Raw genomic sequence first — 26,538 nt, forward strand, 5'->3', positions numbered from 1 at the left:
ACGCCTCTCGCCGGGGGAGCCGAGCCGGCTTGAGGGAAGGGGAGGTTGTCCACGAGATTATTTTTTTTTGGGGGGGGGGTGGGGAGGAGGAGGAGGAGGTGGTGCAGCTTCGACACAAGCTAACCAGGTGAGTGACACCTCATAATAGTCATAATATTGCATGTTTATGGATTTGTGTGTGACAGATGGATCAATTAATCATCTTGTACGCATGCTTCAAGATCTAATGGGCGCGTCATTGATGTTCTCATCGGAACACACAACGTGCACAATGTCTTTTTTTGAATTGACATGGGGGGGGGGTTATTGGGAATCCCCCCCCTCCCTCACTCCTCCACTTCAGGTATAGCAGATGATGATTAATCAGCAACAGCTGAAGCACTGCTGAGTGTGCAGCTCAAATGACCCCCCCCCCTTTTTTTAAAGACCCCCCCCCACGCACACACACACACACACACACACGTCCAAAAATAGAATAAGGCCGTCATGTCACGCAGACGATGAATGTGACCCTCTTAGTAATACCCAACATGTCGTGTGTAGTAGCACAATCCCAGAGGAAATGGCGTAATCCGGAGTCAAACCGTTTTAATGCGTTCATACTAGCTCATTTCCATGCACACTTAATATTTTGGTGATCAATGAAATGCAATGAAGAAGAATCCCTGTAAGGCTTACCTTGAAACGAGCCACGTGATTGGCTTGCCGAACAGCATTTGACGCTGACGGGGATACCAGATCCAGAAGCGCATGAATAAATCATGTGGCTTAATAACTGGCATATATGCACGAGACCCCCCCCCCCCCCCCCATCCCCCCTTCCCCTCCGCATATAAACACGAGTGATAAGTCTGCACAGTGACTGATTGCCCGTCGTCAATGTTTAACACCAATTAATGCAAGTAATTACTCACTGGAGCAATCAAGACCAATGTTGTCATGTAACGTTTAAGTCACGGAGCAAGAATTAATAGTGGCGTTAATTATGTTTTTATGTATTTAAAGTACAGAAACTTGGAACAGTCGAAGGCTAGGAAAAGTCATGAAATGATTTTTTTGGGGGGTTGAGTTTATACGAGTTGAAATGGCAATTTAAAAAAAAAAAAGGAACACCAAGGTACCATCGTGTTCAAATAGAAAGCAAAAAAAATAAAATTATCATGTCAAATTTTCTTCACAGAGCAGGAATGAATAATTAAATGGAGCAAAAAAACATATTGTAATGTAAAATTTGTTCTGTGGAGCATGAGCAAAACTAATTAAATATTGCATAAACATTGCATTAATTGAGTTCAGGCGAGTTCAAATGCAAAAAAAAAAAAAGATTATCATGTAAAATTTGCAGGAAGAATCATTTTGGGTAAACCTTTGATGACAGGCCGAATGGGACAAGAAAAAAAAAAGTCATTAAGTATGCAAGTTGTCGTGTTGCTGCTCATTTGGAAGTCACACACACACACACACACACACACACACACACACACACACACACACACACACACACACACACACACACCACTAAGTACTTCTATCAAGAAAATCAATAATCACAACAAAAAAAAATCCAAAGTTTGTGAGGCGGCTCTGATGCACAAGTCTTCACGCACTTAATTGACAAACACGCCGTGGGCGTGTCTATTGAATTGTTTAGTGCCTAATCAATCTTGTAAATCTTTAGAACAAGAAAGACGTTACAAATGGACATGATCCCAACGTACCATTTCTTTTTATGGAGTGGACTGTTCCATTCAAGGCAAAAACAATCCAAAAAGAAAACCACCCCCCTCGGGTGAGCTTTTGGCGCAATGCTAACGTTAGCTTAACGAAGAAAATTCCCACATGCTGACCAAATGCTGTCCGCTTATGCTTGACCTCAACCGTTAACGCTAAACGGGTTGTCATCTCGCATAACGCGGTCCGAGACATCTGCGGCGTCTTTTCTGTCGCCTTTGATGCTCTTTTAGCATCTGCTTTTTTTTTTTTTTTTTGCGTAGTCAGGCCGGAGCTCCTGCTGAGCGAGCTAGTTTGCTTCCCAGCTCACCACGTTTGTATATTTGTCAGTCGGCCATTTGCCCTCCACCCAAGAGAATTGAACACAATCAGGCTCCAGTCGGCGTAATTGGTCTCCACATCCGAAAGGCAAACTCCCGTGATTACAAACGGGTCTGCGGGCTAGCGTTTTATTAAACAAACTTTAGCTCCATTTTTTTTTTCCTTCTGTCTTCTTCCCAGACCAGAGTAATTTGCATTTTCGGTGGGGAGAGAAAGAGAGGGAGGGGAATATTTATTCCGGCCTGCCTCAACTTGTCACGATTACGCTGCTTATAAAGTAGGTCGCCCCGTCTGAATTTTTGCACTCGTGAAATTGGGGGAAATTCTCTCCCACGCTCTTTCTTTCTGGGAAAAGTTATCTAAGCACTCCATGACCAGAAGTCAAACGATGAGTCCGAAGAATGCCGGCGCTTCGCTAGACCGCGTCGTTGAAAGTTTTTTTTCCCCCATGTGTTCAGGTGGTGGAAGTCAAGGCCCAGTGCTGGACCCTCGAGACCACCGAGGGTGCATGGAGGGCTCAAGGCTTGTAAGTCCGGGGCGGTTGGCCCGCCTCTGGTTGGGACCGCTCTCGGCAGCCGCCGCCTTCTTCGGCGCCGAGGCCCGGACCACCCCGAGCTCGCCGCTCAGTCCCGTCAACGCCACTTGCCCGGGCAACTACAAGTGCTACCCCGGCATCATCCTGCCCATCTGGTACCCCGAGGACCCGTCCATGGGTGACAAGATCGCGCGGGTCATCGTGTATTTTGTGGCCATGATCTACATGTTCCTGGGCGTTTCCATCATCGCCGACCGCTTCATGGCAGCCATCGAGGTGATCACGTCTCAGGAGAAAGAGGTGGTGATCCGCAGGCCCAACGGCGAGACCACCACCGCCACCATCCGCGTATGGAATGAGACGGTGTCCAACCTCACCCTCATGGCCTTGGGCTCCTCCACCCCGGAGATCCTGCTGTCCATCATCGAGGTCTGCGGCCACGGGTTCAAAGCGGGCGCCCTGGGGCCGTCCACCATCGTGGGCAGCGCCGCCTTCAACATGTTTGTCATCGTGGGCCTGTGCGTGTCCGTCATCCCTCAGGGTGAGGTGCGCAAGATCAAGCACCTGCGGGTCTTCTTCATCACGGCCGGCTGGAGCATCTTTGCGTACATCTGGCTCTACATGATCCTGGCCGTCTTCTCGCCCAACGTGGTGCAGGTTTGGGAGGGCCTGGTGACGCTGGCCTTCTTCCCCATCTGCGTGCTGCTGGCCTGGGTGGCCGACCGCCGCCTTCTCTTCTACAAGTTCATGCGGCGGAAGTATCGCACCGACAAGCACCGCGGCGTGGTCATCGAGAACGAGGCCGACCGCACCCCCAAGGGCATGGAGATGGACGGGAAGGGGGTCAACTCGCACTTTGCCGACGGCGGCGTCAATCTGACGGACCCCACGGGGGGCAGGGAAACGGACGAGTCCCGCCGCGACATGATCCGCATCCTCAAGGACCTGAAACAGAAGCACCCGGAGAAGGAGCTGGACCAGCTGGTGGAGATGGCCAACTACCACGCGCTGTCCCACCAGCAGAAGAGCCGCGCCTTCTACCGCATCCAAGCCACGCGCATGATGACGGGCGCCGGCAACATCCTCAAGAAGCACGTGGCGGAGCAGGCCAAGAAGTCGGCCAGCTGTCTGGAGGTGCGTGCCGACGAGCCCGAGGAGTACGTGTCGCGGGTGGCCTTCGAACCCGCCGCCTACCAGTGCCTGGAAAACTGCGGCGCCGCCATCCTCACCGTCACCCGGAGAGGCGGCGACGTGGGCAAAACCGTCTGCGTGGACTACAAGACGGAGGACGGCTCGGCCAACGCCGGCGCCGACTACGAATTCACCGAGGGCACGCTGGTCTTCAAGCCCGGCGAGACGCTCAAGGACATCAGCGTGGGCATCATCGACGACGACATCTTCGAGGAGGACGAGCACTTCTTCGTGCGGCTGGGCAACCTCCGCGTGATGGAGACGGAGGAGGAGCTGCTGTCCGCCAACAGTCTACCGTACCCCAAAGCGGCCCTGGGCTTCCCCGCCGTGGCCACCGTCACCATCCTGGACGACGACCACGCCGGCATCTTCACCTTTGAGAGCGGCGTGATGCACATCAGCGAAAGCGTCTGCGTCATGGAGGTGAAGGTCCTGCGAACGTCGGGCGCCCGCGGCACCGTCGTCGTGCCTTACCGCACCGTGGAGGGGCTGGCCAAGGGCGGCGGCGAGGATTTCGAGGACACGTTCGGCGAGCTGGAGTTCAAGAACGACGAAACCTGGTAAGACTCGATTTCTCTCATCTATATCGGGAAGGTTTTATGCGTTTGAGTCGTGCTGACTTTCTGCCATCTTCTGATCGTTTGAACGGTCTGATGATAAGGATGAAATAACCGTTAGCTCCAAACATGTTTTTTTTTTTTTTAAGCCTCATCCAAGCGTGCATACCTTTGTTCTTCTCGTGTTGCATGCGAGGGGGATTCAATATGAGGATTTGTCACACACCAACAGGAAGTCCTGAGCTAACCTGGCATCTCTAATCCCAATAGATTTTTTTTGTTTGTTTTATTTCAATTGTTGACGTGTCCCTTTTTTTGCTTTTTGAGGCCAAGCAATCACACAAAGTGGAACAGTGACGTAAGTCGCTATTCGGACTAGACCGATAAGAGTGAATTATGGCGTATGTAAATGTCGTACGTGGGGTTTTTTTTTTTTTTTCCTGAAACATGAACACACCGTAGCGGGCTTATAAGTAATAAGATAAACCGTGTCCTGACCTTCCTATCTTTCTATCTATCTGCCTTTTTTTTTGTGTCCGCTGTAAAGGCTACAGAATTGCATCTCTGGAAATATTGATTTTTTTTTTTTTGCTGCCTCCTCCTTGCACACAAGGGCGCTCAGGCTGTGAATCAAATTGACATCGTACGTCTGACATCCTCCGCTCAGCGGGACCTTCTGCTGGTGTCACAACTCTAGAGGGGAAGGGGGGGGGGGCGAGTGTCAGGGTGATCAGCAGGGCTCCTATGGGCACGCCGGCCTCTCTGGGGGGGGGGGGGGGGGGGGTAGTTGTCTTGATTTATGTGCAAGAAGAGACTTCCCGGCGGGGCCACGCAGAAAGGAAGAGCACTTGTATTACGGCCAGAAAGTTGTCGTGGTGCGTTGTGTATCGATCCGTCCATTGTGTTGGGGCCGTTGTGTACAATGTGACGGCCGCTCCGATGATGAATCGTGTGCAGGTGGGCCCGAAGATCACAAAGGTTCCCAAAATGCCAAACGGGATTTGTTTGGAGGGTTAGACACGGTACTGTCCATCTGTTGGACCACACATGGTTAGCCGGAGAATGGATGTATCTATCGATTTGATCGATGTTATCGCTAGCTACCTTAGGATGGGCGCTAGCAGCCCATAGTTGAGCTAACTTTTAGCGAAAAATCCGGACAAAATGTCGATTATTCTATTTATTCTTTATTATATATATTTATTATATTTTATTTATTTATTTTGTATATTTTGAAGTATTATTATTTTTATTTTTTTTCTTCACTGTCTTGACCCAGAGACGGCGGAGGCAGCTGCTTGTCGGGAGAGGCGTCCTCCCTGGAGACGCGGCGTGTTTAACAAGGCGCTGATACATTCATAAACTAATTAGCGGACAGAGCAGAATGAGCCGCGCTAATTGCCGTCGCCGTCGCGCCTCTGCGAGCTTGTAAATGCGCCGGGTCACGTCGAGGGTTGCTCAAACTTTTTTTTTAGGTCCAGCCCCCCCCCCTAATAATCAGCCATTATTTAGCAGGCTGCTAATCCACGGCCTACTTTGGAGTCCCATCCGATTCCTGCCGCAATGCCGTGACTGACACGACACATGTCGGCAAAAGCGCTGACCGTGCGCATAGCCGCACCAGGTTCACCTTACCGCCATGCAGCGCTGGCTCATTCATTCACCCCCTTTTTAATGTCAGCATGGATCAAGACATTTTGTAGCAAAGTCGTTTAAGTCAACCCCAAAAGTGAATTGACTCCCGCTGTAAACAATTGGCAGTAGGCCATTCGGAATTGCGCATTCTTGTAAACAAGTACAAGTCGGGTGTCAATGAGTGTTCTGACATGACGCAGATTGTGTGATTAAAAAAACAGATATTCGGGAGACATGTTCTTATCTGATCCAACACACTAGAGCTACTAAACGCTACACACACACACACACACACACACACACACACACACACACACACACACACACACACACACACACACACACACACACACACACACACACACACACACACACACAGGTTGAGTGGTAATAAATATGCTGGCCCCGCTGCATTGGGCGCTCTCCGTCAGGGGAATGCAATTAAGTTAAGGCTTATTTATAACGCAATCCGGCACCGGCTGTGTCACCGGCTCCTTCCCCGCCTCATCGAGTGCCGCGTAAATCTGACCGGGGATCAGTTATTCGGGTTTCTACAAATGGCCAAGTTGTGCTAGCTAGCTGAGATTTGAGAGGATTTTCAAATGGCAATTGATAGGAGCGTTTAAAATGTTAAGATAATTCCATCTCGGTAGACAAAAAAGAAGCAAGCGACTGGCGCATAAACAATTCTTTGTATCCAGCACCAGAGGAGCAGGGAGTTGGAATCATTCAGGCAAAAGCTTTGTTGTTGTGCATCACTCCTAACCACCGGCCAGTTTCATCCCGGAGGAAAACCCTCGTTGGAGGTCCCCCCCCCGAGGCAGTCGGCCGACTCCCGCTCCATGTTAAAGTGGAGCCATGTGCTCGCCACGTATTGGAAAAGGAAACCTCGATATTTACAGCAAACAAAGCTGGCTTTTTCCCCATTTTGGACTTTTCCCATTTGGCCATGACGTGGGTGCTTTTGTCTCGTCAGAGGAAAAAGGCCAAAGGCTCGGTCATGAAGGTGAACGGTGATCAGGGTGGGAGGAAGCCGGACATGAGGCGGGCGATGATTTTGAGTTTGGCAAACAAACACACTCCCACAGAAGCCTCTGGGGCTGGAGACGCTTGTCACATCGCGCTCCCTGGCCAAAGATGAAGAGGTTACAATGGCGGATCGCAGCTCTGCCGGTTCCCCGCGGGAACCCTCTTCCTTTTTACAACACCTCATCTTCCCCTCCATCAGCTCCTTTTATGTAATCCTGTCAGGAAAGCAATGTTCTTGGCTTCTCCTGCTCTATTGCCACCTTCCAGCTCTTTCTGTTGGGGATCATCTCTCCCGAGCGAATGGGAAGAGCATTTTCCACTCTGCCCGGGGAAACCGGATCAAGATGGCGGCCGACTTTTATTTGAACCTGCACTCGTTTTGAACGCTTCAAGTAGCCACAAATAAACACTTTGAAAAAGTACCAGAAGAAAGTCCTGCTGAAGTCTGCTAAAAGGAAAAAAAAAGTCATTTCTATTTAATGAGAATAGTTCCGAGTAGAAGTTAAACGTACTGCAAAAAAAAAAAGTGATACTTTTATGAGAAAAAGATGATAATACAAGAAATCTGAGTGAGATAAATATGAGCAGGAAGGATATTTCCAGAGGGGGAAAAAAAAAGATGGTGGATAACGAGAGGCCCAGAAACAAAGAGTGGAGGGAGAGCGAGCCGAAGTCTCCTCGAACGAGGCGTGTGGGCGACTTCTTTGAAAGCGCTCCTCGTTAGAGATCATCCAAGACTTCCCGATGACAACTTCTTTGATATCTTCACCAAACGTGCGTCTTCTCCTCGTTAGCTGGCGCATCGTTAGGGCTAGCGTCATTAGCGCACGTTGTTTTTTTTCTTGCCAGGTCTTTTTGATGTGTCTTTGATTCATCATTCCACAAGATACATTCTTTTTGTCACTTTGGAATACTTGAAAGTATTACAGATGTAATTCACTGTCGGGTAAAAAAAAAAAAAATGTCTGGCCCTTATTTTGAATCCTCCTGGAGCCAAAAAACACAAAGACCTTGCACTTATTGCATAATTGGCTTTCAACGTCAGGGTCAAAACGGTTGCCGAGGGAAAGTGAAAGTGAAGCCTCACCGTGATCTGCCAGAGTGCTCGGCATCGTTCGGGCGGCGATATATAGGAGCCGCTTTTAATCTGATCTTGTTTCCAGCTTAACCTGCTTCAGTGTGTGTGTGTGTGCGCGCGCATGCTATAACTTGTGGTTGCAGCCCTTTTAATGGAACTCCTTGGCCCTGACACTTCATCAGAATGTCAATAAAAGAGAAGGAGGAGGAGGAGTAGGGCTTGTCTATCGGTGACTGATGAATGCAGCAAACACGCCAAAGCCTTCGGAAACATCAAAGGCGTGCATTTGTTAAAAAAAAAAAAAAATACGTTGTGCATATTTTGGTGAGCATCGAGTCAAACTAAAAAAAAAAAAAAGCTATTTTTTGCAAACATGAAAGACAATTTAAAAGATAATAAAACCAAATGTACATGTTGTCATAAACATCATGGACAATAAAGTTTTAAACCAACTCAACTTTCACGGAAAAGAAAAATCGAACAAAGCCACCACTCAAACGGATTCCCGACCTCGTCGGTAATGACCAGACAAAGGGATGAAAGGAAAAGGGAAAAAAAAAAAAAGATCCAAGAAAGGAGAAGCACAGAGGATGTTTTCCCTTTTGATTCCCCCTCAGTGTCACCCTGATTATGTAACTGCCACGTGCTAAAAATAAAGCCTGCAGTACGAGCCGGGAATGCTGTGCCGCTGCCTAACGCACACACTTTGTGCCGTTGCCATGGCAACGCAGCCTCCCTCAGACAGAGAGGAGAAGCGGCATGACTTCCTGGAGGGAAGGAGCAGGAATCTCATCACTGCCCGTTGCTTTTCCTGCCTCTTGGTTTATTTATTTATTTATAGAGTACGACACGGTGGCCTAGCGGACAGCCTCGCCGGCATTTCAGCCGAGCCTCGACGCGCTCTTGTCTGTTGCCTTTTGAAGGATGAAAACAATTGTGAATTAAAATTTGGTATTTTAAAGACTTCGAAGTTGACCAAATATTTACAAAATTGAGTCGTTAAGTTTGACTTGAAAGACGCTCTCTCGCTCTCACACACACTCAAAGGTCTTTAGCTCATCGATTACATTTAATGGCGGTGTTGGAGATACGCTCGGCTAACACTAATGCTAATGAGCAATTACGTAAGATGAGCTAATGAGCGAGCGGCTATAAATAGCTAGCGCTCCTCGTCGCGCCCATGCATAATGTAGACGACAGTCGCTAAAGGCCGAAAAGGAGACACTTCATGAAGTTATGCTAGCTCGCTAGCAGGCCGCACCTATAGTTTTTATGATTTGTTTGGCTAATTTACACATACTATACTATTTACACATACTATCTGTGCCCCCCCCCCCCCAAAAAAAATGAACAACACGTAAGAAGTCGGCAGCGTTGGTGACGACTCGGTGGCGATGGCGTCCCATAAAATCAGGTCATTTGCTCGTAAACACAGCGGTGGTTCGCTGAAAATAAGAACATAGGCGGGAGGGGAGAAGATGTACGGAAATAGCCATACAAGAAATGAGATGGAAGAAGAGGCAAGGCTGTAGTTTGCTACGCCGCCATCGTTTTTTGCGCCGGCTGTGATATGAAAGCTCTTTTTTTTTTTTTCTGCATCAACCTGATGGACGGAAACATCCATTTCCTATCTGGCTGTAAACTGTTCACATGGTCTCAGTACTGTACCCTGTGGGACTCCTCCACAAGTGTAATGGAAACACTTTTTTTTTTTTTGACGATTATAAAGGACGACAGCGGATTTCATACGCTTGACCGAGCACGTTGCTTTCATGCGTTTAATATTTCATTTTGTTCATTTATGCAATGGACATTCTGCCGGGCGTCTCGGTGGAGGGGACACGGGAAGATTCCCCTGGCCGGGACTCCCCTCTGCCTTCTGGTCCTCCTCTTTTAGCACTTTATCACCCCTCACTTACTCCGCCTGGACTGGGCATGTTCCTTCCGCATGGCCGACTGAGCGTGGCGCGCCGTGGTAGCTAGCCCGTGTTTTGTACACCAGCTCGGCTTTTAGCGAGCGCTCCGGTTCTCTCTCTCTCTCTCCGCTCGGCGAGCCGGTTTCAGTCAATCCGTGCATGAGCGAACAAGAGGGCATGCATAAAACATGAAGCTTTATCGCGTCGTTCCGGTCCGAGGCCATTCCCGTGTGAAGTTGGCGTGCGCGTCCATTTCCTCTTGTGATTAAAAACATGCGCAACGGATAATCACCTCTGGTGAAGCAGCATGTGGCACGTTACTCAAGGTTATTCTGGTCGGTGCCACGCAGAAGTTTCTTGTGCTCGTTCTCTTTATTTGTAAGAAAACCCAAAGTCCGGTTCTGTGCTCCTTTAGCGGCAGACGGCGTGACTCACACGGGGCCTACTCGGCTTTTATCAGCAGATTTCGAAACAGACTCCCCGGACGGACGGACGGACGGCCATTTGAACGTCAGTCCCGATTACGTCTTCTGCCGCGCCGCCTGCTAATGTTGACGAAGATGAAACATGACAGACGGTGGCGACACGCTCCCCGAGATGGAATTAGCATTCCGGCCCACCCGAAACCGACGAGCGTTTATCCCACCGTTAGTGATGATGAAATAAGGAGTGATTTATTTCTTCTAACTTTCCTTGGGACACGACTGAGTGAGTTTTAAACGGCGGTGGCCGCGGGATGCCACACAGCTGCTCCACGCGTGGGGCGGGGACGAGAATATAAACCATATCCATTGAGGGAAGGTTAACCTGGTCGTTAACACCGCGCCCCAGCCAGATGATATTAACGGTCGGCCTCGCCGCAGCCCCTTGCCAGTACAATGCGAGAGCCTTAAATTTGCAGCCAGCACGCGAGCGGTGCCGGTGGGCCGGCTGCCAGCCCCTTTGTGTCCCTGCCGGGGATTCCCTGTGACCCCAATAAGTGGAAAAGTAAATGCTTCATCTGTGGACCATATTGGTCCTTTTTATTTCTCCTTTATTTATCTATTTATTTTTCTATTTATATATATATATATATATATATATATATATAAAATATTTTTGTTTATTTGTCGTTTATATATATATATATATATATTATTTATTTATTTAGATTCTAAATTCTTGACGAAGAAAAAAAAATGACAAAAAGAAATTGCAGCATCACAATAGCCTTTGTGTGTGTGTGTCACATTGTGTGTGCTAGCATCCCCCCCCAGGCTGTGAATAAGAGATCACAATTTTGCTTTTTTTTTCACATATTTGTGTGCTCAGGCGTGCGTTTTGCTTGCAGTTGAATGTCACAGGCAACACTCAACACTCCCCCTTGAGAAAAATATCTGTGACTATTTTTAGAAGTGTATCTTCCTTTGCCTGCTTCTTCTCAAACAGTCATGCCCGTCGACGGGACTAATGTACTACAACATATTCAACATTTGAAGAATCAACAAGGGGCAAAGAGCGATATGGAATGTTACGTGCACGAAGCAGTAAAACTCCAGTGTAAACTTTCAAAAGTTTGATCGGGAGGATATAAAAATCCGTCCTGTGGCGAGCTGGCCACTGAGCAGCTGGACTGCCCCATCAATATTACATCGATCAAAAAAAAAAAGCACGGTTGAAGCGGGCACGTCATCAAAGTTCTTACTTGGCAGCTTTGCTAACTCGACGGCGGAGCAAAATCAAATGCAAAAGTTATGTCTGCAGCTGACTTTTTAAAGAGGAGATGGCAGAAGATGTTTTGCATCATGCATGGCGGACAGCCTGAGGCTCATTTTGGAACATCAGCCCCCTTCCCTAAAAAAAAAAACCCAACAACTCCAAAACAAATGTAGGAATCTTGTGATGTGCCATGTTACAAGATTGTTTACCTGATATTGAGTAAATGTAAAGCTGACTTGACCTTTTGACCCTCTAATTTGACCTCTTGATTTGTTCTCGCACTGTTTGCATTAACCATTCGTCACCTGCTCACCTTTCCTCCATGCAGATGATTAATCAATCCCACTTCCTGTATCCTTCCATGGCATATTAACCTCCTCTTCTACTTTTCCTTTCTTCTCTTCCTTCTCCTGTTCTTTTTCTCTTCTTCGTCGCCCATGGCAGCAAAGTAATCCGCGTGAAAATCATCGACGACGAGGAGTACGAGAAGAACAAGAACTTCTTCCTGGAGCTGGCCGAGCCTCGGATGGTGGACATGAGTCTTCAGAAAGGTGTGCTGCTCTCTTGCTTGCTTTCTATCTGTCACTTTTCTTTTCTGCTGCCTTTTTTTGGGGGGTCTCCTTCTTACCCTCGAGCCTCATCTTGCCTCACTTATCCAATTAACAATCCATTGCCGTCACTCCAAAAGGAACATCTTGTCTTTTGTTTTGTTTTTTGCGCCAAACTGATGCTAAGGCTAAAATTCCCAGCTAACTTTAGTTTTTGTCACAATGTCAACAAATGAGGTTTTACCAGAAATTAGCATTAGCATTTTTTTTTTGTACCTTTAAGCAGTTTGGACGTCATTTGACGACTACCCCTAATGTTAGCGTTGTCATTAGCATTTATCCTGAGTGACTCTTAATCCTTGTTTTATGTTTTAATGCAAAACTGCCTCTCACTGTATTTTGTCATCTAAATTCCATTATGTTCGCATTTTACATAAGAGCACCTTTAGTTTGACGACCGATGACTGTATTATGACTGAAACGCTAATGCGGCTATGTCAAATTGTTTTCGTCATTAACTTTGCGTTTCCGTGCTTGCTAACGTCTGCTAAAAACAAAACTCCATCGGGTCTTTTCACGAGGCTGCCCGTTATCTAATGCGTTGTTGTTATCTAACCACGCTGGAGGCCAGGTGGACAAGCTGGTGTGGAGAGAGCTCAGAATAACGCTTTAGCGTTAGCTAAAAACACAGACAGTGTGGCGACGCCGTCGGAACGTCGAAGAAATAAACGCCTCCTTCAACTAATTAACTCGCACGAGAAAAATAAAAACATCCCTCAAGCAAGCGTGAACAAATGATCACCACATCTACAAACGCATACAAAACAAATAGTCAATTTCCCCAGGCTAGCAAAAGTTAGCTTGTGGCCTAAAGCAAGAAAAAAGGAGGAAGAGGAGAAACGAGTGGCGTCGGCTCCCAAACAAAACGACGACTTCTCATTTAATATTCATCCATTACGCTCCCGCGCTCGCTCGGCCTTTAATAAGGCGCCCCAAAACAAACCCAATCATCTCTTATGAGCTACAATCTACATATGAACACGGAGGAGATTAGCATAAAGCCCGCGTTCATTAAAAAGAAGACGAATGAAAGCTTTTCATGGTATGAGATTAAAAGTGCTCATTAGCGACCCGAGCTCGGGGGGGCTCGTTGGCAGCCTCCCGGGAGAGGGGCGCCGTTGACTTTGGTGTGTCAGGTTATTGACATGCGCCTCGCTTAGCCGCCGCCCGTCATCCGGCATCTTCATCACTCGCTGACGTCTGAGCTGTCTCGCGTCTCGTCAGTAACGCACTTGACTCAAATGTGAAAAAACGTGTTTATTTGTCTCAACTTGATAATTGCTTCTGGGAAGAGTTTATTGATCATATAGTGATGATTTGAAGGCGGATTTTATTTGGTCAAGGGATGCGTTTGTGTTAAATTCTTCAGCTTTTTCCCCCACTTGAATCTCATGAATCATGTGACTTGAAGTGACAACATGACCAGAAGGTCGTTTCCAAGGACTTTCCATGGTAGACGTCAGGATTGCCACATGAAATACAGATTCAATATTTAAGCAGCAACTCTCTGAGGTTTTGCTTTCCCCTCTTGAGCATTCACGTGAGCCAAGCGGCTGTCAACCATTCCGATTCATCGCCGCTCGAATCCCTCGGCCGAATGGAACCTTGAGCTCATTACGTTGCTTTTGCCAGGCGGGGTCACGAGCTGCATAAATCCTGATATTGCAAGATGCAGGAGGAAGGAGAAGAAGAAGAAAGCCGCCTTTCAACACAACTCAACCTGCAATGAAAATGGTTTATGTGTTTGAATCAGGATTTGTAAGGTCAGGTGGTTTTGAATCAGGATGTCTGGATGAGGTCTGGGATCTGTCCGGATCAGGTCGCTTTGGGTCTTTGTGTATCTGGTCTCTTTGAATCAGGTCGCTTCGGATCAGGTCGACGTGTATCTGATCGATCTGGATCAGGTCGGTTTGAATCAGGTCTGTTTGGATCAGGACGGTTTTGAATCAGATCTGTTTGGAATGGATGAGGTCTTTCTGGATCAGGACTTTCTATTTCGATCAGGTCTGCGTGGGTCAGTTTACAGTTCTCAGGTGTTCAACGGTAAAACTTTCATGAGCTTACATCACATTTTCAGATCACTTTTATTTCTCATACCAAAAAAAAAAAAAGAAAACCTCAATGTTTTTTGTTTTTTTTCTGGTGTCTGACTCCAATCCCAGAATACAGCAGGGCTCCTTGAATACAGATGACACCATTTTGATTGAAGTCTTAGGGGGACGGCATGAATATGTCCAGAGACTCAGGGAAAGTATTGACTGCCGTGACATCCATTTAACATCCCCGCCCTCAATACAAGAAGGATTCAAGTGTTCATTATTCCTTTAATAAGAGAAATCTCCACCACGGCAGGCATCCTCCAAAGCCGGGAAATTGACGCATTGCGTTTGTCTCCCACCAACAAATACTTTCGGTTCATGCCTCTGATACAAAGTTGGATAACTAATGATGAAGAATTTTCCCTTCAAAGAATGTTAATAATGCAGCGTGACTTTTAAATGAGTAGCTTTTCATGACTTTCATTAGGGTGTCAAGTTTTTTGACATTCCGGGAAAAGAATGAAGTCAGCGGTGTGCACATGCCCGAGTAGTCCCGTCGGCCGTTTGAATTAAATCTACCCATCCGTGATTCGGGAGTGATTCCCAAGCCATTCCTGCGCGGCGCCGCCGTGGCAACCGGAGGGCCTTTTGAGTCGTGACATTTGGCTGTTGAAGCACGCCATCGCCGGCGCCATCTTTGAACGCTAACGCCCGTCAGAAAATTGAGGTGCTGGGACTGGAGGGACATCAAAATCAAGAAAACCATTTCCAAAAAACTGTCGCGTGTGAACGTCAACACGGAATCGGAGGGAATAAAGCCACCGGCCTTAAAAGAGTTGGCTGGCAGAATTAGATTCACACCCCCGAGTAGCTGACAAAAAAGTGCGTCACCCTACTTTTTCTTCCGCCGCCCAGACTGAAGAGTTGTCGCGAGTTGTCGTCTAGTAACCGTTGCTATGGTGACAGCAGTCAGTCAGTCAGTGAGGTGCTGAGGTGTAATAGATTCAAATGGAAGCAGACAGGAATAGAAAAGAGGAAGTTGCAGAGTGATGTTATGCTGGGTTCCTCTGGGACCACTTTGGGGGGGTGGTGGGGGGGGCACGCAACCTTTCAATATCGGCTGTCATTATGTGCCTGTCACTGATGACCTTCTCAAAAGCCTCCTGAAATGCAAAGCAGCTGCGTGATTCTGACATCTTTGTGCACACAAAATGGTGGCCACGTTACCTATCGTCTTCATGCAAAACACGTCGGTGGCCGCGAGCGCGCTCGCCGCCGCTAACGTTAGCCCGGAGCAAGGCTAGTTCCAAGAAGGAGAAATGCGCTCGGCCCAGACCCCCCAAGGGCGGAGTCATCATTTCCAAAGTTGCTCGGGGGTGAGGCAACTTTTATGAGCAACACTGATATGAATGTATATTTTTGTCCTGCTAGCTTCAAATCAATGTTGTTGTTTTTTTTTTTTTTTGCATCATTGCGGCTTTGAATGATTTTTCCAAATATCACCAAAGATCAAATGAGTCAATGCTAATTTGCAGTGTTCAATTCATCTTTTTCTTTTTTTTTAATCATTTGTTTAAATTTCAACAATTATTTATCGTGGCTTGAGGACAACTATGAATCATTTCCCACTGCTACTCTCCGTCTTCTTCATTTTTTTTCTTCTTCCACATCCTTCACTCATCCCTTTCTCTTTCCTCCTCTCGTCATCTTCACCTCTCGTCCTCTGCAGCCATGCTGCTTGCCAGCGGTAAGTTCCCCATCATGCATCTGTGTGTGTGCATGTCATTAAAACCGGATAACAATGAAGTCACAAAGTCAAATCCAACCAAACAACACAGAGATTGCTACTCATTTTGAATTGTTTGTTTCCATGAGAGCGGGAGATGATGATGAATTTGAAACCAAACACGACCATGCACGTCGTGTAATTGATTTACACGCATGCGTGTGTGCGCGTGTCAGCGGAGGAGCACTCGGCTGTGATCTTTAATGGCGTCGTTGTTAATATTTGATGCCGAGAGGCGTGTTGTCAGCAAAGAGCGGCACGATGACAAGGTGTCTGCCTCGCCAGGCGTGTTGCATCCTGGGAAGCTCTCACATGCAAGCAGGCAGGCGCCACCGCCTCTGCATCCCCTTGTCCACGCTTCAGCAACACCAACAGGCCTTTTATTTATGAGACTCTAGAAAGTTCCGTTGTTGTTTTTTTTAATAGTACACAAGTTATGTTTGACGTCTATTCTCGTCAATGGCACTGAATACCTTATTTCAATAGATTACATTTCCATAAAAATGTTCATTTGAAATGTCTCTCTTTGTCTGCGCAGACGTTCCAGACAGAAAGTTCACATCGGATGAGGAGGAAGCCAAACGCATCGCCGAAATGGGCAAGCCGGTTTTGGGCGAGCACGCCAAGATGGAGGTCATCATTGAAGAATCTTATGAGTTTAAGGTGAGGAAGGAAGGGAACGTCATTTATGTGTTTGCAGCCGTACCTTGACTTACAAGTGAGCTTTAGGTGTTTGACCACTAGATGGCGGTAGAAATCTTATCAAGACTAACTCTGAATAATTACATTTATAATCTTGTAAATATGAAAAGTTTGAATTTCCAGCCTGGTCACGGAACAAATTCAAGCTAATCATTGTACCGTGTAGTGTGATGCTGCTTTGAATTAATACATTAAAGGCAATGCTGCCACCTTGTGGTCAGTGTGTCTAATGCGCTTGTTGTGATGACAGAGCACCGTAGACAAGCTGATCAAGAAGACCAATCTGGCTCTGGTGGTGGGCACCAATTCATGGAGAGAGCAGTTCATGGAGGCTATTACCGTCAGCGCAGGTAAGGCAAAGAAATGGAGTCAGCTTTGCTCATTTTAAATCTTTGATTTCCTTTTCGTCTTTTCTTCAAACACCTCTCGTGTTGCATCATGTGGAGGTCTAGCAAATATTTTCAACTGATATCTATTCTTATGCATCAAAACATCTCGCCTCGGCTTCAAATATATGCATTGGAATTCGAGCGAAGAGTACCGGACGCCTTCTCGCGGACAGCAGAGAGAGAGAGAGAAAAAAAAAAAAGAAAATTCATTCATCAGATGATGCATAGAGGCAGCAGTAGCGGCGGCGGCGGATCGTCACTCTCGCCATGAAATATTCAATCCAGCGGCGCTTTGCGTGATTTTCTTTTACGGGCCGGAAAAGGCACGCAGGTCCTCCGAGGCCTGACACTTTGAATAAGCGCACAGCTCACTCGCTCTGCCTTTTCCACCTTAGGAAGTTCTGAGGTGATCTTTTTTTTTTTTTTTTTTTTTACACTGAGATGGCAAGCAAAAGTTTCGGGACACTGATAACTTTGATTGTCAAATTTTCTCTTTTCTATTCTCATTTCCAGACGAGGACGAAGACGACGCGGGCGAGGAACGCCTGCCGTCCTGCTTCGACTACGTCATGCACTTCCTGACCGTGTTCTGGAAGGTTCTGTTCGCTTGCGTGCCGCCCACCGACTACCTGAACGGCTGGGCGTGCTTCTTTGTGTCCATCGTCATCATCGGCCTGCTCACCGCCGTCATCGGCGACCTGGCGTCGCATTTCGGTTGCACCATCGGCCTCAAGGACTCGGTCACCGCCGTCGTATTTGTGGCGCTCGGGACCTCCGTGCCAGGTCGGGATACTTGGACAATGTCTGATCGAGCTAATGAGCTAGCTAGCTATCCGTAAATATATTTTTCAAAATCCCCTTTCTCTATCCACAGACACGTTTGCCAGCAAGGTGGCGGCGGTGCAGGACACGTACGCCGACGCCTCCATCGGCAACGTGACGGGCAGCAACGCCGTCAACGTGTTCCTGGGCATCGGCCTGGCGTGGTCGGTGGCCGCCATCTACTGGCACAACAAGGGCAAGCCCTTTGTGGTGGAAGCCGGCTCGCTGGCCTTCTCCGTCACGCTCTTCACCATCTTTGCCTTCCTGGCCGTCACGGCGCTGCTGTACCGGCGACGGGCGCACATCGGGGGCGAGCTGGGCGGGCCCCGCGGGCACAGACTGGCCACGTCGGGTTTCTTCTTCAGCTTGTGGTTCCTTTACATCCTCTTCTCAAGCCTGGAGGCCTACTGTCATATAGAAGGTTTTTAGACGGGGCCTTTTTTTTCCCGAAAAGGACCAGGACTTCTATCACCCCTCCCTCCCCCGTCTCTCCCGCCACTCACCCCGCTTCAAGCCCTTCCGCTGGGCTCACACGGAAGGCGGTGCTGCCCGCCCTGCGCGGACCTCCAAGGGGATTGCCCAGAAGATGCCAAGGAACGGGGTCCAGCATTCCACCGCAAGGAGGCGACTGCAGTCTTACACAACTGGAGAGTCTATTTTTCGCAACAACCTGACCAGGAGTGACTTTTTTTTTTTTTTTTTTTCTTTGTAAAGAAAAGTATTTTTGCCGATCAAAACGTGACAAAAGGAACCAAACAACAGATGAAGTATGGAGTTAGTGTTTTGTTTTTTTTGTTTTTTCAGAAATCACAACCACAGACAGTTATTGAACATGACTTCCACTCTATATCGCTCTAAAATAATATTTCCTTATTTCTTGTATATTTTCCGCATTTAAGTGCACTCACAAAAAGAGCGAGGGATAAGACTACATCCTGGAACCGTGTCTTGATGTTTTTCAAGGTCACACATAGCTGTTTTAGTCATGAATGATTTAAATCCATATCTCGGCCTCATAGCACCCGCTCACAAGTTTTCAATCAAAAAGAAAAATAATTGCTGCAGAGATACAGTGGATACATTCAGAGAAGTATTTTTCTACTTTTTCCTTCCATTGCACTTTGCTGTCGACTTTGATGTATGAAGCATTTTGCAAGTAAGAATATGTGAAAATGGCCCCTTTTTAAAAAGTATTTTTAAAAGCTGCATTCTTTTTTCTGCCACTTGAGGGCAGCAACCAAGCTGGACAAAAAAAAGATCTTGAGTGATTTGCCCCAGAAGTTAAACAAAGAACTTCTTCAACAAATTATGTGATTTAAATGTTATATTTGTTTATTTATTTCATTTTTAATAGGAAGACAATATCAATAATCATCTGGTATCTTACAATTCATTTTATTTTGTACAATGATTTTGAAATAATTTTATAAAGTTACCATTTGTTAAACATTCAATGTTTTTTATTTATTTATTTATATTTGAAAAAATCTGGAACGTAACAGCACTACTGTTATAACACCACTACTGTAACACCACGACAATATCTTACCATTTATTTGATGGAAGGTAATATCACTACTGTACGAACACCAGGTCTTATCCAGTCCCTTAATATTTATGAATACTATTTCATTTCTTATTTTATTTTTTTTTTTTAAATATAATCTTCACATAATTGTATTACTTGTTTTGTATTATAAAAAGAGCAAAAGGGAACGTCATTACTGTAACACCACTAAGTACCTTTCACCAAAGCAGAATCGGCTAAATATATATTTGAATCCCCAACATGGCAAAAACACTGAAATCATTAATAAAGTCAAATGTCGTTCCAGGCTCAAATTGTAATACCAAAGAAAAAGTAAAATCAGAGAGTCCAAACTTTGAAGGTTCCACTGTAAACAAGATAAATATGAATAAAAAAAACAGTGACACAGTTTGTCTACTTTGAGACACTTTCTTTTATTTCTTCTCTTCCTCTTTTTAATTGGAAAAGCTTCTGTACATATACATGAAAAAAAATGGACCTTTTCACACACTTCTTGAGCCACATTTGATCTTTTTATGTTTGTTTCTCTTTCCAGGTCGCTTAAACCGACAACATTGGCGTTTTTCTCTCTGCCTTGACTCATTTGTGTTTTTCAAATCTGTGCCAGGATATGTGGTGAAATTCTTTTTTTTTTTTTTTAAATGCTCAAAAACAGTCACATGACTTTGTAAGGACCTCACTGGACTTTGTGAGTGTTTCACTTTTATGGTCTTTTGTAAAAGGCGTGATGTTTGGGGTCGGGGGAGGTTACATTTTAAAAGTTCTCCCGGGCCTGCTATGAGATGTCAAATTTCAAAGGAAAAAAAAATGAGGAAAAAATATCAATTTTCCAAAGGTTTTTTTTTTTGGGAGATTCTAACTGTTTTTTTTTTGTTCTCTACTGTGGAATAAAATCAGCTTTCTGGTTCACAAGAAACATGCCAATTCTTCTTTTTCATCATATTTTGTTTTTATAGTTCAATTCCACAACCAACCAAATCTTAGGTTGTTTTGTTTTTAAATGATCAAATTGAGAGCTTTAAAAAAATCTACTTAAACTGAAAACGATTTAAATTGTAATCATATTTAATATACACTTATTGTTCTGAAGTTTTCCAGTAAGATGAAAAACGATTGTGATTTTTTGCTATGGCCAGTAAAGGGCCGGTCTGTGACGTCACGTCATGTTATAGGGCGGGTCCAAGCGGCTGAGTGACGCGCACGCGCACCAATAGGAGCTCAGATTCGCATTTATGACGCGGAAGATGCGCTGCTCGCATCTCGCACTCATTGTGATATTTTAGTTTCGTTTTATGTGACTGGAGCCACAATCATGTTTAGGTCACATTACCCACAATGCAGCTCGGCCGCGTGAGCTGCAGATCGCGCGCGGGATTAACCGCGACTTAAACTAGCTAGCTAGCGGGCCGCCAGGTGAATGCGCCTGCCGCTGGGCTGCGGGCCGTCCCATGGACCGCCTCCATGGATGTCTCCCCCAAAGCGGCTTCGTCGAGCCCCGGCTCGGGCGTCCCCCCCTCCTGTTATGAAGCCGATATTTTCCGCTGGCCAACGCCGGAGGAGGATGGAGAGAACGCCGCCGAGCCGGATGTGGCACCTGCCGGCCGCTGGACGGCCGTGTTCGACTACGAGGCGACGGCGGACGACGAGCTGAGTCTCCGCAGGGGGGATCTTGTGGAGGTGTTGTCCAAGGATTCCTTGGTGTCTGGGGACGAGGGATGGTGGACCGGCGTGGTGGCCGACCGTGTGGGCATTTTCCCCTGCAACTATGTCAGCAGGGGCGTGCCGGAGGAGAGGCGGGCCGCCTCGGCGCAGGAAGTGCCCCCCTTTCACCGTGAGTAGCCCTTTTGTGCTTTACCATCGATTGAACATGCATCAAATGAGAATGAAAGTGTCACGAAAAATACTTTTAACTTTATTTCCCTCCTTGACCCGCTGCTGTGTTTTTTATGAAGAGGCAGCGGGTGACTTCATTCCCAAGATGCATCTCGAATCATCTGTATAACTGCCTGTATTCATTGTTTAAACCCCATATATGATCTAAATGATCCAGAAAACGCTGGAATAGCAATTAAAAACGGACCTCAACTGGATTGATGATTAAAAAAGTGCTGGGACAACAACAAGGTTGAGATGTGAGCCTTGCTTGTTTGGGCTGGGCTGGGCTGGGCTGTTCCTCCTCTGCTGGCCTACTTTCACGCAACACCTGAAATATTCATGAGGGTCTGCTCAAGGAGAAGGAGGTCCCACTGGGAACGTAGCTACACTTGGAAACTTTCCATGGGCATCAGTGGGCATTCATACACAAGACATTTTGATTTCCTCCATCCACAGTCCTGGAGATTGACTTCTCTGAGCTGGCCCTGGAGGAGATCATCGGCGTGGGCGGCTTCGGCAAGGTGTTCCGAGCTGTGTGGCGCGGGGCAGAGGTCGCGGTGAAGGCGGCGCGACGGGACCCCGACGAAGACCCGGTGCAGACTCTGGCCAGCGTGCGGCAAGAGGCCAAGCTCTTCGCCATGCTGGAGCACCCCAACGTGATGGCACTTCTGGGCGCCTGCCTCCGACAGCCCAACTTGTGCCTGGTGATGGAATACGCCCGAGGCGGCGCCCTCAACCGGGTCCTGGCGGGCAAACGCGTGCCGCCCTGCGCCTTGGTGGACTGGGCGGTGCAGGTGGCCCGGGGAATGCGCTACCTTCACGACCAAGCCATCGTCACCATCATTCACCGAGACCTCAAGTCCAGCAATGGTAGGAAACCCTCTGCGGCAATTTGATTTATAAAGCATACATTTGGTCATTTGTTGTCGTTTCACACATAAGATCAGAAAGAAAAAGTCGTCTGTGTCTGTAATCCTTTAAATCCTGAAACTTATTAGGAAGGATTTTCCTCACGCGCACGCTGGCCCGCACGCACACACACAAATTAACTATTGGCGAGCCTTTGCTGGCTGCTTCCGCGAAGGACGGCGGTCTAGCGAGTAAGGAATGGAAGAACCACGCCGAACGCAGCCTGTGTCTCACGACGTCTTGTTTTCTTCTCTCTTCTTCTACTCCAAACCTCGTCCTCTTACAAAACCCCACTCTGCCCTCCATTTTTGTGTTATTCTTGCTTTCCGCTTCATTTTAATATTGTTGTTTTTTTTTAATTGGGAATCCTCCTTGCTTTCCACGACATGCGCAAACCCCCCCCAACCACCTCGTCATACCTCTCCCACCCCGCACCCCCCCCCCACCCCCACCCCCCCAGTCCTCATCCTGGAGAGGCTTGAGGGGGATGACCTGAGCAACAAGACGCTGAAGATTACAGACTTTGGGCTGGCACGCGAGTGGCAGTGCACCACCAAGATGAGCGCGGCGGGCACCTACGCCTGGATGGCGCCCGAGGTCATCCGCTCGTCCACCTTCTCCAAGGGTAGCGACGTTTGGAGGTGGGCAAGTAGCCGGGGGCCTTTGCGGCACCTCCCCAAAATGTAAAAAACAAAGTTCAGCCGGGGATGCGAGTTGCCGTAGCGACGGTGATCCACAACGACGCAACACGGAACAAGTCCAGATGTTGGCCAGATTCCAAGCTGCTCGGTGATCTTGTTTCTAAACTCCTCGCCATGCTTGTGGATTTTGCTCTGGCAGTTACGGCGTGCTGCTATGGGAGTTGCTGACGGGCGAAGTGCCGTTCCGGGGCATCGACGGTCTGGCGGTGGCCTACGGCGTGGCCATGAACAAGCTGGCCTTGCCAATCCCCTCCACGTGTCCCGAACCCTTTGCCCGCCTCATGGAGGGTAAGACGTGCTCCCGCCAAGCCACAAGCAACTTGAAATTTAAAAACCCATTTCCCTTTGAGATGCACGTGAAGTCGGTCGGCCATTTTGGTTTGAGGAGATCTCCAACTGTGATATCATTGTCACGATCGCAGGTTGCTGGAGCTCGGACCCTCACTCCCGGCCGCCCTTCGCTAACATTCTAGCTCACCTGACCGCCATCGAGGAGTCTGGATTTTTCGAGATGCCGGCAGAGTCATTTTGCTCCTTGCAGGATGACTGGAAGCTGGAGATACAAGAGATGTTTGACCAGCTGCGGGCCAAAGAGAAGGTAGGAGGCGGCCGGTGTACCTAATAGAGTGTCTCGTGGGATTCGAAAACATCCCGACTTTTGGCATCAGGAACTGCGGTCGTGGGAGGAGGAGCTAACGCAGGCGGCGCTCCAGCAGAAGTGCCAGGAGGAGGCGCTGCGGCGGCGCGAGCAGGAGCTGGCCGAGCGGGAGATCCACATCCTGGAGCGCGAGCTGAACATCATCATCCACCAACTGTACCGCGACAAGCCGCATGTAGAACGCCGCCAGGGAAAGTTCCGGCGCAACCGCCTTAAAGTCAAGGATGGCAACAGGATTAGCTTGCCGCTAGGTAACTTCGTAGCAGCAGCCATCACAAGGTGTCCTTCAAAGATAAACTTCTCATATCCTGTTGGAAATGAAACTACTTTTTAATTTTTTTTTTTTTTTTATATAGATTTCCAGCACAAGATCACCGTGCAGGCATCACCGTCACACGACCGCCGCAGAAGTTTGCTCAGCAGTGGCTCCAGCCCCCCCACCAGCCCGCCGCTACTCCCTCGCCTACGAGCCATCCAGCGTATGTAAAAAAAAAAATTCTAAAATGATACATTAGTACTTAGACTTATAAGTACCCCAAATTTCAGTAACCAGTTCTTAAAAAAAAAAAGGTTGCAGCTCAATCCCAACGTTATCCTTCCACTCAGTCACTCCACGCGAAGGGCGCTGTGGCGGCTGGGCTTGCAATGCAGGCGAAGAAGAGTTAGAGAGGAGGGGATCCAGAAAGAAGGGCAGGACGCGAGTGCACCGCGAGCACAGCGCTGACCCCAGGTAACCACACGTACCTGCCGATCTTCAATGATCAAAACTTGCTTTGAAAATGTGCCCCACGATGCTAATGCTAACATGACTGGCGACAGCGCGAGGCCGGCCGCCGAGGGCAGCCGCCAGCGCTCCTGCAGCGCCCCCAACCTGCGCCGCTCCCCCAGACACAGTCCCGCCGTGCCGGGGGTGCCCTGCCTCCTGGAGATTGGTAAATTCTCCTCCTGTAACAGCTTCTTTTGTTTTGGTGTAGATTTTCCAATGAATTGATTTTTGTCCTTATAGAAAACGAAGACAGCTGCTTTGTGAGCGGCTCAGAAGCCGGCCCAGCTCAGACCTACCTGTGCCTGCACGGCCGAGAAGACGACCCATCGGCGGCCGGAGCGGATCCCTTTGCGGACGTCCAAACTCCGGGAGCCACGCCGAGCCGCAAGAGCCCCGGCGGAGGTCGGCGCACGGACCTGATGCTTCTGGGCTGCGGCGCTCTGCTGGCGGCGGCCGGGCTGGGTCGCAACTTGCTGACCTTTGCTCGGCCGGAGGAGGGCGTCAAATCACGCTGGGACGCCTTCTTCCACGCGCACAGACTCTTCCGCCGGGACAGCCCGCTGAGGATCCCGCCGTCCCCGGACCGCGACTCGTCCACGCGCTCGCTGCTGCGCTCCGACAGTGACGAGCTGCCGGCGGTCCCGCCTGCAGCTCGTCGCCACGGCAACGCGCTGGTCAACACCCACCTGGAGAGTTTTAAGCGCAACCCACGCCAGTCGCTCACGCCCACGCATGTGCCCTGCGCGCCGGGCGGCCCACGCGCCGCGGGCCTGCGTCGCACGCCGTCCGACGGCGCCATCCGGAAGAGCTGCCTGCAGAACAACCTCCAGCCTTTACCGGAGCAAGCCATCTTGGAGAACACAGGTAAGAGCAACATGGAGTTCATTCTAGACCTTAGAAAAACAATCATTTTTCGCACATGACGGTCTCATTGCACTCCCCCAGGGAGCGCCTTTCGGGGTTTCACCGACAACTTCTCCCCCGTCCCACGCCTCCCGGACCCCAACTTGGTGTTCCCGCCCACCCCTCGGCGCCGCTGCGTCCCCGAGCGCCCCAAAACCTTGGACATCCTAGCGCGGCCCCGCCCCTCGGCGAGGCCTCGTTGCGACGCCTTCCGCCCGGAACCGCAAATCCGCGGCAACTCCCCAGCGGCGCACACCTCCAGCGCAGAGACCCCGCCTACCGTGGAGGAGGCGCCCACGCCTTACTCACCCTACAGGGGGCGTAACTTGCTGGACACGCCGGACGAGCGGCAGTGCCGCGACAGCACCGTGCCTCTGCGCAGCAAAGACTCAGCGGGATGCTTTTAGTGACATTTTCCCGATCGTTCCCCACATCACGATAAGCAAAAAAAAAAAAAAAAAAGCATCATGAATGTAAGTACACACTCACTACTTATTGGCTGACACTTCACAACTGCACCATTTACTCGAAAGCAGCAGCGGCTTGTTTGCATCCAATTAAAGGGAACGTTCATTAGGATTTTGAATACATACTCTGCATCATGTATCTTCCATGACATCATATGAGGAGCCTTCAAATGCTCGTGTGGCTCACTCACGATTTGTTTGTATTTGCCTTCGTTTTTGACCCGGTCCACTGCACCCTGAGCAGTACGAATGCAGTCAGGTTTTTTTTTTTTGTAAAAACCCTTTTCAGTGTTTCAGCTTTCAAAGTTGTTCATTTATTTATAAATTATTGCAATGATGTAATTTATTTATTTATTATGCAATTGCAATAACTCAAGGTAAACGAGGGAAAAACATCATAATCCTCCATTTCTGCTGTTATCTTTATTTCACTCATTCGCCGCTTATTTTTGAACAAAGACAAAGTCTGCTATAGCGCGTAACGTAAAGACAAAAATCAAACGCTGGATGTAAAAAGATGCAAAAACAAGCGTGCCAAGAGAGGATGGAGTCTGACACCATTAAAAACACAATTCAACTCATTTCACCATCATCTCTTTCTCTTATTTTTAACTCAGGAAAAAAGGCAATTACTCAGGTAAAGATACTATAAATATCTTCTTGAATCGATCAA

The 26,538-nt window shown here is 48.2% G+C and overlaps 2 protein-coding genes across 3 annotated transcripts; both read left to right on the top strand.

The window, feature by feature from the left end:
* The first annotated feature begins 92 nt into the window (after positions 1-92).
* On the top strand, positions 93-20,423 carry slc8a3 (solute carrier family 8 member 3). Its single transcript, XM_085931605.1, has 8 exons — positions 93-127; positions 2,511-4,338; positions 12,136-12,242; positions 16,068-16,085; positions 16,663-16,787; positions 17,077-17,176; positions 17,729-17,998; positions 18,090-20,423. The coding sequence occupies exons 2-8, from the start codon at positions 2,561-2,563 to the stop codon at positions 18,464-18,466; spliced, it is 2,775 nt and encodes a 924-aa protein (XP_085787731.1). The 5' UTR covers positions 93-127; positions 2,511-2,560; the 3' UTR covers positions 18,467-20,423.
* A 431-nt stretch (positions 20,424-20,854) lies between these two features.
* On the top strand, positions 20,855-26,456 carry map3k9 (mitogen-activated protein kinase kinase kinase 9). 2 transcript variants are annotated; one of them, XM_085932465.1, is made up of 11 exons: positions 20,855-21,417; positions 21,918-22,331; positions 22,831-23,011; positions 23,211-23,359; positions 23,494-23,669; positions 23,740-23,980; positions 24,086-24,208; positions 24,336-24,459; positions 24,549-24,661; positions 24,736-25,359; positions 25,441-26,456. In XM_085932465.1, the coding sequence occupies exons 1-11, from the start codon at positions 21,048-21,050 to the stop codon at positions 25,803-25,805; spliced, it is 2,880 nt and encodes a 959-aa protein (XP_085788591.1). In that variant the 5' UTR covers positions 20,855-21,047; the 3' UTR covers positions 25,806-26,456. The 2 variants fall into 2 exon arrangements, with proteins under 2 accessions (XP_085788591.1, XP_085788590.1); XM_085932464.1 differs by lacking the exons at positions 20,855-21,417; positions 21,918-22,331 and having other exon boundaries at positions 22,364-23,011; positions 24,300-24,459.
* The last annotated feature ends 82 nt before the right edge of the window (positions 26,457-26,538 follow it).

The sequence above is a fragment of the Syngnathus leptorhynchus genome, chromosome 15 (assembly GCF_054491065.1).
Source record: "Syngnathus leptorhynchus isolate UIUO chromosome 15, UIUO_Slep, whole genome shotgun sequence".
Lineage (NCBI taxonomy): Eukaryota > Metazoa > Chordata > Actinopteri > Syngnathiformes > Syngnathidae > Syngnathus > Syngnathus leptorhynchus.

Coding starts and splice junctions, on each gene's coding strand:
- slc8a3 (XM_085931605.1), top strand. CDS start 2,561: ATGGAGGGCTCAAGGCTTGTAAGTCCGGGGCGGTTGGCCCGCCTCTGG. Junction 4,339..12,135: donor TTCAAGAACGACGAAACCTG/GTAAGACTCGAT, acceptor CGCCCATGGCAG/CAAAGTAATCCGCGTGAAAA. Junction 17,999..18,089: donor GCTCGGGACCTCCGTGCCAG/GTCGGGATACTT, acceptor CTCTATCCACAG/ACACGTTTGCCAGCAAGGTG.
- map3k9 (XM_085932465.1), top strand. CDS start 21,048: ATGGATGTCTCCCCCAAAGCGGCTTCGTCGAGCCCCGGCTCGGGCGTC. Junction 23,360..23,493: donor CTTTGCCCGCCTCATGGAGG/GTAAGACGTGCT, acceptor TCACGATCGCAG/GTTGCTGGAGCTCGGACCCT. Junction 23,670..23,739: donor AGCTGCGGGCCAAAGAGAAG/GTAGGAGGCGGC, acceptor TTTTGGCATCAG/GAACTGCGGTCGTGGGAGGA.